At 48.0% G+C, this 16,285-nt stretch overlaps 6 protein-coding genes across 6 annotated transcripts; 5 read left to right on the forward strand and 1 right to left on the reverse strand.

Annotated features, from left to right (window-relative positions):
• Positions 1-1,807: 1,807 nt before the first annotated feature.
• N7537_006512 (SWIRM domain-containing protein) lies at positions 1,808-2,965 on the forward strand (the record flags this gene model as incomplete). The annotated part of the gene is made up of 1 exon (XM_056897569.1): positions 1,808-2,965. The coding sequence occupies one exon, from the start codon at positions 1,808-1,810 to the stop codon at positions 2,963-2,965; it is 1,158 nt and encodes a 385-aa protein (XP_056753354.1).
• Positions 2,966-3,876: 911 nt separating this feature from the next.
• On the forward strand, positions 3,877-5,373 carry N7537_006513 (CDC50/LEM3 family protein; the record flags this gene model as incomplete). The annotated part of the gene is made up of 6 exons (XM_056897570.1): positions 3,877-3,970; positions 4,026-4,062; positions 4,118-4,214; positions 4,273-5,002; positions 5,055-5,217; positions 5,289-5,373. The coding sequence occupies 6 exons, from the start codon at positions 3,877-3,879 to the stop codon at positions 5,371-5,373; spliced, it is 1,206 nt and encodes a 401-aa protein (XP_056753355.1).
• A 335-nt stretch (positions 5,374-5,708) lies between these two features.
• On the forward strand, positions 5,709-6,696 carry N7537_006514 (zinc metalloprotease; the record flags this gene model as incomplete). Its single annotated transcript, XM_056897571.1, has 2 exons — positions 5,709-5,981; positions 6,034-6,696. 2 exons carry the CDS (start codon positions 5,709-5,711, stop codon positions 6,694-6,696), a joined length of 936 nt encoding a protein of 311 aa, XP_056753356.1.
• Positions 6,697-7,142: 446 nt separating this feature from the next.
• Positions 7,143-10,526, reverse strand: spt16 (chromatin-remodeling protein SPT16; the record flags this gene model as incomplete). The annotated part of the gene is made up of 6 exons (XM_056897572.1): positions 7,143-7,637; positions 7,694-9,724; positions 9,786-9,938; positions 9,999-10,120; positions 10,178-10,262; positions 10,347-10,526. 6 exons carry the CDS (start codon positions 10,524-10,526, stop codon positions 7,143-7,145), a joined length of 3,066 nt encoding a protein of 1,021 aa, XP_056753357.1.
• A 596-nt stretch (positions 10,527-11,122) lies between these two features.
• N7537_006516 (putative mitochondrial carrier protein) lies at positions 11,123-12,520 on the forward strand (the record flags this gene model as incomplete). The annotated part of the gene is made up of 4 exons (XM_056897573.1): positions 11,123-11,310; positions 11,364-11,370; positions 11,453-11,601; positions 11,662-12,520. The coding sequence occupies 4 exons, from the start codon at positions 11,123-11,125 to the stop codon at positions 12,518-12,520; spliced, it is 1,203 nt and encodes a 400-aa protein (XP_056753358.1).
• A 1,448-nt stretch (positions 12,521-13,968) lies between these two features.
• N7537_006517 (putative MFS monosaccharide transporter) lies at positions 13,969-16,136 on the forward strand (the record flags this gene model as incomplete). The annotated part of the gene is made up of 7 exons (XM_056897574.1): positions 13,969-14,027; positions 14,085-14,162; positions 14,232-14,520; positions 14,608-14,801; positions 14,857-15,127; positions 15,242-15,683; positions 15,742-16,136. 7 exons carry the CDS (start codon positions 13,969-13,971, stop codon positions 16,134-16,136), a joined length of 1,728 nt encoding a protein of 575 aa, XP_056753359.1.
• Positions 16,137-16,285: the final 149 nt, after the last annotated feature.

Here is a 16,285-nt window from a genome sequence, read left to right on the forward strand (position 1 = left end):
GGGTTGATCAAGGGGCGAAAGTCTACACCTCTTGAGGTACGGTGCAGGTTCTGAGATTCTGCCTCGCGGGGAGGTATAAAGCTAGGTCTAGGCGGGGGAGGGGGGTATGTCGATCTAGCGATCCCCTGGACAAATTGGGAGGGTGGAGTAGTAGAAGTTACACTCCATTTTTTGATCTACACTCTGTCAGGATCCAGGATTAGTTAACCATTGTCCGCATTGCTCAACAATAAGTCGTAATCCAGTTACATTTCAAGGGAAAATTATAGGTTTATAGGGGGTTTATTATGATGCCATGATTGTAGGGGATTTGAATCTCCTCCAGTCACATGATCTTGTAACAAATGCTGGGGAGGGGGGGGGGTGGTTTCATGGTGTTTCATATTCTCTAAGTTTATTACCCATGATCGTATCAACTATGTTGTATATAGCTAGTAGCATATTCAAACAAGTGGGATTCATGGCCCCGCCTTGCCAAGAAAGCAATGGATGCATTGTTCCTGGCCCCACAGAAAGGCTGCCTACGCGTGGCTGATAATGAAAACCTTGGAATCACAAGAGCGGCTCTGCCGATGTTAGATTGTATGGACCCGTAGTGTATGATGACATCACTCCTATACGGATCAAAGGAAATATTCTAGGCGCCTAGCGCAGGCAGCCGTAGCTATGACTCAAGGTGCCAACCAAAGAAGGAATACAGATGAGTCAGATCCAAGTCCCCCAAGCCTCCTCACTCGTCACTCGTCACTAAATACTATTCAATTATATTCAAAATTGCTCAGGTGAATCCCCCCTCAAAGAAGTTAGCTTTTGTAAGGGAGAAAAGCAGAGCAAGAGGGAAAGAAAGCAAATCAAAGATAAGGACGATTGATCACATGGGACAGGGGTCAATGCTATAAAATGATTGGCTAACCTCTCCTGCGGCCGATCCTATTAGGTGATTGCCCGCATGGGATGTTGTCACATGTGGACTTAGGCAGGAAATAAGATGGCCAGAGGTTTAAATCCGAAAGTTACCATAAAGTTACATTTCGGTACTAGTAGAGATTGAGTATATTTACTTCAACAATGTAGGGGGATTATATATCGACCTAAAGTACCAAAATTACTTTTGTATGTATCATTACCTTAAGAAAACGAAGTAAGTACGGAGTACGTACCAAATGATGAGATCAGCTGGTTCTCTGTTCAAATGACGCCCAAACACCCCTCCCTCTTCCCCCCCCCTTTTGCGCTCTGATACTCTCCCAACGAAAACCAAACTAACCCCTTTAATGTCAGTCCATTGGTCTCATGAGCCTTGGAGAAACTCGGAATCTCCATTAAGCGCCACCCCGCAGTTTATCATCACACCCTCAGCCCCATACTGACTCACAGTTCGCTTTCCAACATTTCCTTTTTCTTTTTTCCCTTTCCCTCTTCTCTTCCTCTCTTCTCTCTTCTCTGCTCTTTCAACTTTATCTCCATTTTCATTTGGTCCATTCTCTATCGATGGACCATTACCCTCTTCATCAAATTGACTCATTCGGCCATTGGAGCCTTAACGCCGAGACTTAGGTCATATTGGCTTATCGCCACTCAGAGACAAAGAGGCAGACCTGACAAATCACCTGTTTTTGCCTGGTGATTCAATTTCCATTGACTTCCATAAACACTCGCTCATCAGCTTTCGCCATCCATCTTCCCACTCTTCCTGGTGTATTCATCCCCTCCCCTTCTCCTTCCGGAAACTCTAGTCCTGGACACCATTGACCACTTTAACCTCTTATTTGCCAATTATCGTTGGATCAACGGTAATTAATCTGGAATGACTTCGTCTACTGGCTGGCAGCAAGCCAAACAGCCGACCACTATGCATCGCCTCCCATCCGTTTCTAGCCTGATGTCACCCCCAGAGACCAAGCCTCTCGAGAGCTTTCCTGTCTCGCTTTCACCGTTTGCAAAGCCGCGAGACTCTTCAACTCGTGACATACAGCTTCCACCCATCTCAGCTGATCGAAAACGAACCCAGTCAGAGATGGACCTCCCATCGCCACCTGTGACTCCCTATACGGGGAACAAGAAGAGCAATTCCCACGCCTCGGACCAAATTGAAAGGGATTTGGGATCTCCTAGGGACCCTGTTCTTTTCCCCCCTCAGGACTCCGTTACTGACGTTGCTACGGATGAGCCGTTGTTTGGCCCCGTTCACCCTCCATCTGCAGAGGCACTTGTCGAAGAGCACATGAATTCTCATATGGCAATATTTCGCAATAAGTTGAACAAACCCACACGAGATGAATATCTCCTCGCACTCTCCTGTGTTCCTATTGTTTCAACCCAGTACAATCGCAATCCGGGCGCCTGGGCCCGAGAGGAACGGGAGACGCTTGAGCGCCAGATGGCCATGATGAACCGCTATCGCTCAGGAGATTACGAACCCAAGTTGAAGAAGATTGCTCCTGCGCCAGTGAAAAGATCAGGAACTCAGCCGCGCGTGCAGCGAACCCGGGTCAAACGCACCCCTAAATCTACACCCAAGCAGCAGGTGTTTGACAACTTTGATCCCCCCCAAACCCCGCTTACCAAACCGCGTGCCTTGGGTACCAATCGCGATGACACGGATTATCACTCACTCAAGGACTATTCGCCCCCGGCAGATACGCTAGGCAATAATGCCAAAGCATTGAAGGCTGATTGGAAGGGGCAGATGTTGGATTTGAGCAATGACCCGGACAGAAATATTCTCAGTCCCGCCGAGCTCAATCTTGCCTCCACCCTGAGACTTTCCTGTGCGACCTATCTATGCAGCAAGCGTCGAATTTTTGAAGCTCGGGTTCGAGCTCTTGGTGTTGGCAAAGAATTTCGCAAGACAGATGCCCAGCAGGCTTGCAAGATCGATGTCAACAAAGCCAGCAAACTTTGGACCGCTTACGAACGTGTGGGTTGGTTTAAAGCTGAATATTTCCATCAATATCTAGCATGATATCCCAGGCCACGTGTATTGATGATACCGTGATAATGATGCCGCCAGTTCATCACAGCCCCGTGTGTGTCGCCTCCCATCACAGGCTGAGCCAATAAAGACACCGTTTCCAATAACTGACCTCTCCACCCCAGTGTCTTATCACTGTGCAATACAGCCCTCTACTATTAATCCAGATTTGAGTGTTCTCAGCTCTCTGCACCTGACCAAGACCCAATGTATGGGTGTTCCCTGGATCAACCCATCTTACCTCTTGGCCTTTCGGTTTCTTTTGCTATTTCGCTTTTACGACCCCTCATGACACATGCTCTCTTTTTTCTTGTTTTTCTTTTGAGATTCCCCCTTTCTTGGTTTTCTTCTCTTTTCTTGCATACAGACACCCCACGGGCTTTGATTCTTTTCGACTTTGGCTGCTGGCTATGGCGTCTGGGTGCTTCAATTCCGTTTCGCTTTAGTCTAGAATGGCAGGCTTGATTAGCCACAGGTGTTTTTTTTTTTTTCCATTTCGTTCCTCTATTGCGATTGAATTTTATTGCTTGATGATCCTCCCCCCCCTTTCGTTTCAGAAAGGCAATAGCACATAGGATAAGGCTTGATACCCTGACCAGATATGGTTTTCCTACATCACAATGAATTGATATGAAATTGATATGAAATTGAGCTAAATGTAACTGATTTAAACAATATATAATACTATACATATATACCAATGTTTTAATTATTAGTATGATATTAGTATGTACAACATATATAGTTTGTAATTAAAACCAAAAATAAAGCGGTGGGGCGCAATCGTAATCCGGCAGCCTCGGGGCCCCGGTGCCACCTTTTTTTTTGACGTATCCCTTGTATCATCTTCCGCTTCACTCGAATCTGGACCATCCAATTTCTTCTCATCATCTTGGTCAACCATGTCTCAGGAGGTGACTCGTGCTGAGTCCATCGAGGAACAGCAGCGTGCAAGGGAGGATGGCGACAAGAAGTCAAAGTCTCGTCGACCAGCCAGTAGGTCCCTGGGATCTCATTAACCCTTTGTTCCCAACTAACCCGTTCGTACCAGATACTGCTTTCCGCCAACAAAGATTGAAAGCATGGCAGTGAGCTTGAGATTCCTGTATCTGCCCTAGGACTACCCTGCTAACCTTCCACTAGACCGATCCTAACCCCTAAAAGCGTTCTACCTCTGTTTTTCATCGTCGGCGTTATCTTTGCCCCGATTGGCGGTGTTCTCCTCTGGGCAAGCTCTCTAGTATGCCTAGTTTCATACCTCCCCTGACAGAACAGCTCTGACGAGCCATGTGCTCTAGGTCCAAGAAATTTCCATCGATTACTCCGACTGCTCTAGACAGGCACCGACCGACAGCTATGCTTCCGTTCCTCATTATTCGGCGACCTTCAAGTCTTCTAAAGCCATATCGGCGCCCACCTGGCGCAAGTCCGTCAATGAGTCTGACTCGGGCGCCGTTACTTGCACTCTTCTTTTCGAGGTTCCGAATGAGCTTCCAGCACCGGTTTTCATGTATTACCGCCTCACCAACTTCTATCAAAACCACCGCCGATATGTCCAGTCCCTTGATTTAAATCAGCTGAAAGGAGATGCTGTCTCCTACAATACCATCAAGGGTGGCACATGTGACCCATTAGCGGTCAACACCACGGCAGAGAAGGTATACTATCCATGTGGACTGATTGCAAACTCGTTCTTCAACGACACGATTGGGAGACCGCAAATCCTAGATCCGAATGCATCCGAGAATGAAAAACAGTATTATGAAATGACCACCAAAGGCATTGCGTGGGACAGTGACAAGAAACTCATCAAAAACACGAAGTACAATATGGATGACGTACTGCCGCCACCAAACTGGGTCTGGGCCAGCGAGAACGGTGTCTATAAAGAGAATCCCAATTTACATGAAAATGAAGCTTTCATGGTTTGGATGAGAACGGCTGGTTTGCCATCGTTCAGCAAGCTTTCCCGCCGTAACGATACTCACGGCATGCCTGCTGCCAAATATTCCATCGAGATTATTGATCGTATGTGTTATACTTACCACCTCTTGTACACACATTTGACTAAACTGTTTAGGTTTCAATGTCACCGAATACGATGGAACCAAGTCGATCCTGATCTCTACCCGAACAGTGCTTGGAGGCAAGAATCCCTTCATGGGAATCGCCTATGTGGTTGTGGGTGGAATTTGCGTTGTTCTCGGGGCTTTGTTTACTGTTGCGCACTTGGTGCGTCCGAGGTATGATCTTTTTTCTTTTCTTTTCTTTTCTTTTTTTGAATCGAAGTTCCAAACGACTAACCTCTTACTAGAAAACTTGGCGACCACACCTATCTTACTTGGGATTCCAATCAACCGAGCGCTGCCATCGCCACGGGACGGGATAATGCCCCTTGAGACCTTTTCTTCCCCCCCCCCCCTTTTTTTGGCGTTTTCTTTCTGTTTCACTATGCCAATGTAAATAATCCTTGTGTTCAATGACCTCATCAAATTTTTGACATCCCAATTCGTTTTATTTTCTCCGATCCTTTACATGCTTGTACCCCTTGCTCACATGCATTCCCGCATGACGCAGCATTCTTTATGGAATTGAACAGGTTATATGATAACCTACCCTCCCCTATACTGGTCAAATTCAAGATGGTTCTTTTCTTGACTCTTTGTTCCTTTTGTTTTTACTCTCTTTTGGAACAGGTGTGAAGGGGGAATCAAAACCAGGGCTTCTTAACACCATGGTCTGTCACTCATTTTTCCAACTCGTCGTACTTGTCACTCTTTTTATGCAGGTTCGGTGCAGTCCCTTTGCCCTCCAGAAGAGAGGCGCCTGTGCTACTGAAGACCCCAGTGCGGATTTCTTGCATGCACTAGGGCGTCTCAAGTCGGATGAAGCCAATCCTGCTATTTCGCAGGCCAGAAAGGCCCCAATCGAGATTGAGACCTGGTTCCATATCGTCAGCAGCAAGTCGGAGTCCAGCCAGGTCACTGATGATATGATCAATTCTCAAGTAGGTTTGCTGCTGTTTCATCTGGTATCTCAAGTGCTGATTTATTCCACAGTTTTCTATCCTACAACAATCTTATGCAGACTCTGGCATCTCCTATCGATTGCAAGGTGTGACTCGTCATGTCAATGATAAGTGGGCAAGTAATGCGGATGATGTGGCAATGAAAGCTTCCCTTCGGAAAGGAAGCTACCGGACATTGAACGTTTACTTCCAGACCGATCTCCAAGCCTCGCCTGGACAAGCAGGACGCGCTTTCGGGTATAGGGGCGCAGCCACCAACAATGACCTGGCATCGAGCGTTCTTGGATTCTGTACCTTGCCTGATTCGAGCGTCAATGCTACTAGCCCGCCTTCACACTATGTCAAGGATGGCTGCAATGTTTTGGCCAAAACAATGCCCGGTGGCTCCTTGGATCTTTACAATCGAGGTGGAACTGCCATTCACGAAATTGGACACTGGAATGGCCTTTTGCACACATTCCAAGGGGAATCTTGCTCAGTGGATGATCCTGGTGACCACATAAGTGACACGCCACAGCAGTCCACCCCGACAGATGGGTGCCCTGCCCAGAAGGATTCTTGTCCGGACTCTCCTGGCCTGGACGCGGTCCACGACTTTATGGATTATTCATCTGATGTATGCTATGAGAGCTTCACACCTGGACAAGGAGAGCGCATGCGGAATATGTGGGCATCAATGCGTGAAGGGAAATAGTGCGACATGGACTGGCAACAAGTCCAATGAAAGCTCTGTATGGAGTCCGTTCGAAGCTATAATGTACACACGAATTGAAGCCAGCCGGCTAGGCTAGTCCGTTGCTGCCATTTAGAGAAATGTTACCTGTCTAAAGAAACCTTGAACGAATATCATGCGTGAATATTTGGATACAGTACAGTTAAGGGACGTTAAAAGACTAGTTTCCTCCCGATTAACACCATAAATGTGTTTTTTTTTTCTGATTTCCCGTCCACCGGGGGCTCGCTCGAGTCAAATCGTACAAGCATTTGAAAGCATTGGAAAGGCCATGGAAGGCCAATCAAGAGAGATGCAAGGCGTAAGTGGCCCAATTCAGTTTGCCCATAGATTGGAACACAAAGTGCAAGAAAGGAAGCAAGAAAAAAAAAAGTCATTTGAGGCCCCAGTGGCAACAAAATGGTCGATTAGCGTTTGCGCTTGATCCCGCGGTCATTGTCTTCATGGTCGGTTTCCTTGTCTTTACGTTTTGCCTTTTCCTCAAGCGCGTCCCAGTCCTCTCCACTCTCCTCGTCACCGCTGAAGTCTTCCTCGCTAGCATCGGCACTCGCGTCATCATCAAATTCGCTGTCTTCCTCGGAACTCTCGTCCCCGGCTGCAAGCTCCGAATCGGACAACTCGAAAGCCGACTCCTCCTCCTCATCTGAACCGTTCTCAGAGTCTGACTCGGCTGATAGGAAAGACCACCCTCCGTCGGCAAAGAAGCCGTACGGATCGCTGACGACTGTTTTCATGATCGTGGTCCAATTCAGGTTGAGCGGACCCTCGGTGAATGCAATATCAACAGAATCAAGCCAGTCCTTAACACCCTCCAGTGCCTCAACAGGAATCGTGTTGATATGAACAGGAGTCCGGCGGAAATCCTTAAAAACGAAGACCATGTCGAAGTTTTTCAGTCCAAACTGCGCACAAGTTAGTAAACCAGCCCGACAAAATGGTAGTAAGCGGGAAACAGTACCTGAACTCTCTCTAGATGGGCAATCTCGATTTCATTCAACGTGACGGTTGTGAAAGGAGGTTCAGTGAGCTGAACTAGGGCATCTGTGGTCGGTTGAATCAAGACATTGGATCGGTTTGGAACACCGGTAAATCCAATTTCCCTGAATGGGATATCGACATCGACGCCCTCATCCTTGCCAGCGTCCGCAATCTTCTCGGCAAAGGCCTTGAACTCGCGGTCCAACGCAGCTCTCCGCCGTCTTTCCTCCTGTTCGGCTTCGAATTCTTCCTCGTCTCCGTAGCGGTGTTTGCGCCGTCGGTTTCCAGTTTCATCAAATTGCATTTCAGTAGCCTCGCGATAGAATTGAATATCCTTCGTCTTTCGCTTTCCAATCATGATGGGCGTCTTGAGATGCACATGGATCAGAACGATCAATTCATGGGCACATGGTTGGAAGAACAGATGCTTCACGTTGCTGAACAGCACGTCGACATGTTCATTACGGAAGGGCGATAGATACCGAAGACCATTCTGGTGGATTTCGACTTCTCCCGGAACACGCTTGCCATCCAAAGGAGGTCGGAGGTAGACGTCGGGGAGTTTCACTGGACGCCGGTTTCTAATTTCAACCAGCTTATCCTGCTCAACAACATCTTCCAACTCCTTTTTCTCCTGCTCTCGTCTCAATGCCGTCTTGCGAAGTTCGGTGATATCCTGGGCGACTCGTGCGAGGCGGTCATTATCCTTGGACCGGAGGGTGAGGTTGCGAACAAAATGAGCTGACAAGTCCTCAAAGGGCTGGTCATCCTTTCGACCCACACCCTGACCCGGAGACAAGAAGTTGATGCGTAGGTAGGCATATTCTCCTTCGTCGCTCTTGCTGGCGTTCTTTATGGTGTTGATATGAAAGGGAACAGGTCGGCCCATGATAGGCACAATCACCGTTGAAGTCTTTAGATCGACGTAAACTGTAAGGTCTTTGACCTTAGCAGGGAGTTGGTTGTCGCGCTTGTAAGACTCAAAGCGCTTGAATTTCTTCTGTGCCACCCCGTTGTCGTCTCCTGTCGTACCGGTGAACCGGTCCAAGCCTTCCTTTGTCTTTTTCGCAGCCAGCTCTTTCTGATGCTCTCGACGGCGGGCTTCGGCTCCCTCATTGACTTGAGTGGGTCTTTCAGCACGAAGCTTGGTTCTTGTAACGTTTCTACCAGTAGTCGCGCTAGACTTCGTCTCCTTTTTCTCCTTCACAGGCTTCTCCGGTTCTTCCTCATCACCGAAATAAAACGAGATCGAGTCCATGTCAATACCGGCGTCTTTGGTGAAAATGTGAGGCCCACTTTCCCCGACACGAACAGTATCGGTGATGACCATAGAATAGCTACCATTCTTGGCATTCTTCGAGTCCGGATCCTTCACATCAGTCAGCCCAACCGTGATAGACAGCGTCATGCCGTTTTTCAAGACGCGGTTGTTCTTGGCATTAAGGACCATGTTAGCATCCCTAAGCTCGATTCCAATCCCGGCGCCAACGTTCTTGACAAAGTGTCCCTCCAGCTCAGGCTTCTTAGAACGGACGAGGCTCAGCGCTTTGTTGTAAACATCCTTAGCCACCACACCATCTCGAACCTCTTTCATGGTTGCTTCATGGAGGCTTAGCAGCAGGGCATAGTTTGCTTCTTGTGATTTGGTTGGGTCAACCAAATAAGTACGCCCAATGAGCGAACTGTAAGTCTTGTATCGGATTCCAAAACTAGACAAAATGATGCCGGGTTCAAGGTTTTTACTGTCGGGGGTCGCTGTGAGCTTGAGATCGTAGGCGCCTCCACTTTGAATAACAGGCCCGTAGGCCCAGTCGATTTGCTGAGAATCAAATTCCGAGGGCAGCCGCGCCAGCTTGTTGAAAAATTTCCCATCGTCAATCTTTGCATCAACCTTTGCAGCAAGGGCCTTATGTGTCATCTTCTTTTCTTCGTCGAGCAAACGTGACATCTCATCGACAAAGTACTCTGACATAAGGCCACTGCAAGCTCTGGAAGCATTGCGGATTGAAACCTTTTGAGGCTGTATCAGCAAACATTTCACTTGTTAAACACACTGTTATAGATAAACCAACCAATTCATCGGAATCTTTAACTGCAAAAGCAGCCGAGAGTGCAGGTGCTACGTCAACTTCCTCCACTTCTTTCGATAGTTCCGCAAATGTGCGTTTCCATTCATCCGCAAAGGGTCCCGAAGCGGTGTTTTTGGGCAAGGTACCGACTTTGTTCTGCAGTTGTCGTGGTTAGTGGAAAATCAACCTAGTGATCCAAAGATTATTTTAGCTCACCCCTGCGCCCTTGACAACGTCCAGGCATTTCTCAAATGCTTTGGTCTTTGATTCTGGGTCTTTGGTAGTGACCAGAATCTCGACGGGAATCTTTCCTTCTTTCAGCGGCTCAAGGTGTTTCGCTTAAATTTGGTTTAATCAGCTATAGGGCGCGCAAAAGTTCATGAATCGCTAATCACCTTTCTTGGCCGTGGTGACCACGTAAATCGCCTCGGTTGTGAGAACAAACAGTGTCGCTGGGAATTCATACCCGAGAAGCCAGAACTAAGCACAATTTCATTTAGTAACGATGTCATGAAGCTCATGGGCCTCTATGGGAGATAGGACTTTCGAAGATAATTCACATACATGCATCGCATTGTTCTTCTGGAATGAGTTCTCCTCGTCGGTCTTGCCCATCAGAATGACTATAGACCCTGCATTGCCAAAGAGGGCATTACCAGAGCGCTTGTCGGCCTTCCATGACGCATAGAAACTAGAAAGACGGTTGAAAAAGTTGTTATTGTCAATAGCAATCTCCTCAGCCATGGTGATGGCCTGATGCGAGCAAGATATGCCGCAGTCAGAAACTGGGTTGATGGCAGGAGAGCTTGGTGGAGAAGCGTAGGAGCTATCGTAGGTACGTTCGGGTGTTAAATTTGTTGAGGATGAAGAAGAAGGTAAATAGGAAATGAAGGCAGCATCAATGCGACAGCTGAGATGATGAGAGACAAGACACCGATAGAGCTGGGTGGTGGAAGAAAAGATAGAGATAGAAAGGGACGGCCTAGAGGAGAGCGAACGCGAAAAGCGCGTTCTTGCGCCTGAGGTCTCTCTCGATTAACGTATCAAAGTATTACCACTTTTGTACTAGCGTTATTTTTCATCTCTCTTCTCTTGTTGAATCCGAACATGTTTTGTGAATATTTCTTTTTATTTCAACTTTCAAGTAAACATGGCATATGTGAGCCTTCACTTGGTCATTTGATTTGATAACAATCACACCCTGTGATGCTGCCCTCTTTTACCACCCACATCACCTGCGCTTCGGAATTCACTATCGACATTGAGCTAGTCTCTCCGTGAGACCCCACAAATACCCTTTCCTACGATGTACACTGTGGCTTTTTAGTTGTCCGTAAACAATGAAGTCTCCGATAGCTCCCATCCTTCTCGAGCCCCATCTCGGCGAACTTCCAGGAAGTTCGCGAAGGATTTCTCGCAACGATGCAGCTACCGGAGCATCTGCCGCAGGTGTTCGCGCTCTCAGTGCGCAGATGGTAGCCTTCTATTTCAGAGCACCGATCAAAGCTTTCTTTCGTATGCGTGTCGAGTATGTAGTATCTGTGGACCTAATGATCTTTGTATTGACAATATTTCGTCTAGTTATATGGTACACCCTCCCACCATCTACAATAGATGAGAAAATACAATCAACCCATCACCAGCCTTCGTTACTTATCATTTGAAAACAGGCATTTGCAAGAGCTGTGAACCCCCGTGTCGCCGAAGGCAAATGGTCTCTGCATACGACAACCCCGGGATTATTGCTTCACGCCGTTCGGACATATGGCTGGCGGTTTATCCCGAATCAAGTGCTTCCACCGTTGATGGCAAATGCAGGGTGAGATATTCCCCAAGATAGGGGCCCAGGTGATTTAAAAGTGCTAACTATATATACCAGGGTTGGTGCTGTTCTCTACACATCCTATCTCCAGGTTTTAGGAGCTCTGCATGAACCTGTGTCCCAAGGGGTCAAGCGAGTCTGGCCCCCGGCTCCTCCTTCTGCAACATTTGCAGCTGGGTTTACTGCCGGCACAATTCAGTCAATTGTAGCCGCCCCTCTAGACGCGTTACAGGTTCGCTTTCAAACCAGTGACATGCTGGAGGGTCAGTACCGGAGTATGTGGCACTATGGCCACCATAAGCTCAAACAGATTGGTCTCCGCGGGGTCTTTGCAGGCTGGAGCCTGTCGTTTATGCGGGATTCACTCGGTTATGCTGTGTTCTTCTCCTCGTTCGAATACATCAAGTCACAGTCCTACTATTCCTTCGTCACTTGGTACTATGGCTCCCTGAAAGTCGATCATGTCGGCATGTTTTCATCGTCCGAGTCTAGTGATCGCGGTGTGCCACTCATCAAACCCCACTACGCATTGGAGCCATGTTTCCTGATGATGGCTGGTGTTGTGGCATCGATCGCTCAGCAGACCATCCAGCATCCTCTAAGTAGGATTCAAGACCTTCACCTGGGTCGACTGGAATATCTGGATCACCAGGCCAGTTTCGTACCCTCGCGACAGAAGATGATACAATTATACTACCACGCCTATCAAGAGACCTTCAAGAGGTGCAAGCGAAAGGCTGCCCGGACCGGAGGCTGGCCCTCCTGGTTGTTCCGTGGGTTCATCGGGAGCTCTCTTCGCCAAGTACCTAGCACCAGTGCCGGCCTGATCATTTTTGAATTGGTGCGCCGACGGTACGCAAATCCAGCAGACGCTGTCCATATCCAAAGTGACGGATATGACATCCTTCTCACTTAATGGTTATATGACAGGGTTTCTTATCCCTCCCTCGTCTTGGCTCTTTGACACCTATCTTTTTGCTTTGCTTTTCTTCTTTTCGATTGTTCATTCTGGGGAGGGCGTTACAGGGATAGAATCTTGCTTCATTAGACCTACATACATTTATGTACATACACACGCGATACCCGACTCCGGATCCCTGGCAAGATAACTTTGATCACTGATACAATATAGTGGGACTCGAAACGTAAACGTGGGTTATTGTAGGCACCTATATATAGGGGTAAATACTTTTGTCCTACATTCGAGAACCAAAGAAAATTTCGGTTCATTTTACAATTGGACCGATTCTGCATACAACATTTGACAGATATATACTCTTCATGTCATAGTTTACCCAGTAGTACTTAGTTCTAACTAGTTTATATATGTGTACGTAAATAGTAACCCATTTGTCGATCCATCCCGCATTAGATGATACGATCTAGTCCGTAGTAAGACTAGTACGTAACCCGTATGCGTACAAATTAAATACCGAGGTATCACTTGGCATTACATAGTACATTTTAGATGTCTCTCCTCTTATTATTTAGACTTACTTATCCTCTTTCCTCTATTCCGTACTTCCATTTGATCCCCTTACTATTTTAACCTAGCTTCTCGGACATTTGATGAAAATCATCTGAATCCCTCTATTCTATTCTATATTTGACTTTTCTTGGCTGTGTAATGCTCTTACTTGGCTCGGGACCCTTACTTTTTGCCCAAACGCACCCCCTCTCTCCAAATCTCCGCCTGACCGTCACCCCATTTTGACGGTACTTCGTCATACTGCGTCGCGTGTGACTTTACGTAGCTAGTCGCCCGCGGCCACATCGCCTGAGTGGCGCCCTATCGCGGTCTAATACAGTGACTTTCAAGGTTGTACCTAGGTGATACCGTTGCTGACTCCTTGCGGAGAACCTCTTATCGATATCATTAATTCTATCGACTCCGCATTCTTTTCTCCGGGACAAAGGGCTGCGAGGTTCAGCCCGTCAATACCGCCATCATTTCTCCGACTTCTCCCCCACGCGCCTCTAACATACCCCTTCAGTCCATCCAGTCCATACCCTCTGATTCCCGCTCGACACATTCGGCTAAGTTGTTAGAGTCCAGCGAGAAGGGTAGTCGAAGGTCTTCCCACTCGTCTGCTCGCTCGGTCGGGTCTGACTACTCAATCTGGTCAGACACCGGTGACCTCGCCGAGCAGTTCGCCGAGGCTGAAGATCCACTGCAGATTCACCTTCGCAACTCCTCAGACCGACAGCTCTTGCGTCGAAAGGAGCGAAGGAAGCAGCCCAAACGCGTCCACTATCCTTCAAACTTGAACAACGAGCGTTCCGGGGTCGATATTGAAAAGATCAGAATACCAAATCCCCCCCCCGCGGCATATTTCGAGGGTTGAACGCGTCCTGGCCGCCATAATGACCCCCAGAAATGAACCAAACGCTCAGATGCACGGCTTAGTCGGAAAGCCATTACTGTGAGTGCCCCAAGGCCAAATACCGTAGTATTACCACTGATTCGAGTTTGCATGTAGTTACTTCACGAGTGTGTTTGTATCACTGGGTGTCTTTCTTTTTGGCTATGACCAGGGTGTAATGTCGGGCATCATAACGTTCGTGTCTATCCCCCGAGCATAGACTCGCCATGGAGATTAGGAGCAGAATGTGGCTAACAGATGCAGTGGCTGGTACTTCAAAGATTACTTCAACCAGCCTTCTCGGGCTACAATTGGTACTGTGGTTGCAGTTCTCGAAATTGGAGCATTCATATCCTCGCTCCTTGTGGGACGTGTTGGTGATATGATCGGCCGTCGAAGGACTATACTCTATGGCTCCATAGTGTTCTTCATTGGCGGTGCTCTTCAAACATTTGCCACAGGTATTCCCATGATGATAGTCGGCCGTGTCATTGCTGGTCTAGGCGTTGGTGCCCTCTCTACCATTGTGCCAGTTTACCAGTCTGAAATTTCGGTTTGTAATCCCATCTTTCCATCAATCCCTGAGGCCTTTTGTTGCCCCCTCCTCACTCTCTCGTCTGGTATGCTGACGAATTTTAAGCCTCCCCACAACCGTGGGAAGCTCGCATGCATCGAATTCACCGGCAATATTGCTGGGTATGCGACTAGTGTGTGGGTGGACTATTTCTGTAGCTTTATCGATAACGATTACTCCTGGCGCCTCCCACTCCTTTTCCAGTGTATCATGGGTGCCTTGCTTGGAGTTGGCAGTCTGATGATCTGTGAATCACCTAGGTGAGTAGAAACCTCCTCCAAATTCTGCTAGACTAACTCCTAGTTCCCTACTTAGGTGGCTTCTTGATAATGATCACGATGAGGAGGGCATGGTGGTGATCGCGAATCTTTATGGCGAAGGCGATCTTCTTAATGACAAGGCCCGCCAAGAATATCGTGAGATCAAAATGAACGTCCTCGTTCAGCGCCAGGAGGGTGAGCGATCCTACTCGGACATGTTCCGCCGATATCGCAAGCGTGTTTTGATTGCCATGTCGGCCCAGGCTCTAGCTCAGCTCAACGGGATCAATGTCATCTCATACTATGCGCCTCTCGTTTTTGAATCGGTATGAATACCATATGCTGCTATGAATCCAGTGTCTCCCTCCCGCGACGCCATGTCGGATTCAAACAAAATCCAAAGTAAATTCAGGATTATGCTGACCAAATCTTCGATATAGGCTGGCTGGGCTGGACGGGATGCCATCCTGATGACTGGAATCAACGGTATTTCATATTTGTTGTCTACCATACCACCGTGGTATCTCGTGGATGGCTGGGGTCGGCGACCGATCCTACTTTCGGGTGCTATTGCCATGCTCATTTCGCTTTCTCTTATCTCCTACTTTATTTACATTGAAATTCCCGCTACCCCAACCTTGACCGTCATCTTCGTCATGCTCTATAACGCAGCTTTCGGGGCATCTTGGGGCCCCATTCCATGGTTATACCCCCCAGAGATTTTGCCTTTGAGTATTCGTGCCAAAGGTGCAAGCTTGAGCACCGCTTCAAATTGGGCATTCAATTGGCTCGTGGGCGAGGTGACCCCTGTTCTTCAGGAAGCTATCAAGTGGCGGCTATACCTGGTCCATGCATTCTTTTGTGCATGCAGTTTTGTGCTTGGTAGGATCCCTCACCCTTGGTCATCCACTAGGGAGCAGCATACTGACTATCACCACAGTTTATTTTTTGTATCCCGAAACGAGTGGAGTCCGCCTAGAAGATATGAACGTTCTTTTTGGCGATGCTTCCACCACCATGCCGACACCCGCCACTCAAGGCGAGCGGGGTTCGCTGATGGGTGCTGGTTCACCCGTTCCATCGCTTGACCTACGTCGGCCGTATGGTCAATTTGGGGCAGAGAATTCTATCCCTGGTCTAGATATTGATCCGCCGACTTCGAGCCATGAAGGGACCAGCAAACGCGGACGTTCGGATTCTCACCAGGGCAGCGTTCGCGGCGAAGGAATTGGTGGCTGGATCTCAAACATGGTCGGTCGAAACCGAGGAGCGGGCCCCAGCGCTACTAGCAGTCAATATAGACGTTTGGAGCAAGGAGAAGGAGACGAGCAATGAAAAGGCTACGGATAATTGTGGCCTCGGGCTGAACAAAGGAAGCAAGAAAGACCAAAGAATTCGATGTTATATATTCTCCTTTCCCTATTTACCAATGTCTTCTGTTGATTTCGTTGTGTTCACGTTCGCGGTACATAGGTTTTATGTAT

This window comes from Penicillium hordei (assembly GCF_028827395.1).
Source record: "Penicillium hordei strain IBT 12815 chromosome Unknown utg000003l_segment0_segment0, whole genome shotgun sequence".
Classification (NCBI taxonomy): Eukaryota; Fungi; Ascomycota; class Eurotiomycetes; order Eurotiales; family Aspergillaceae; genus Penicillium; species Penicillium hordei.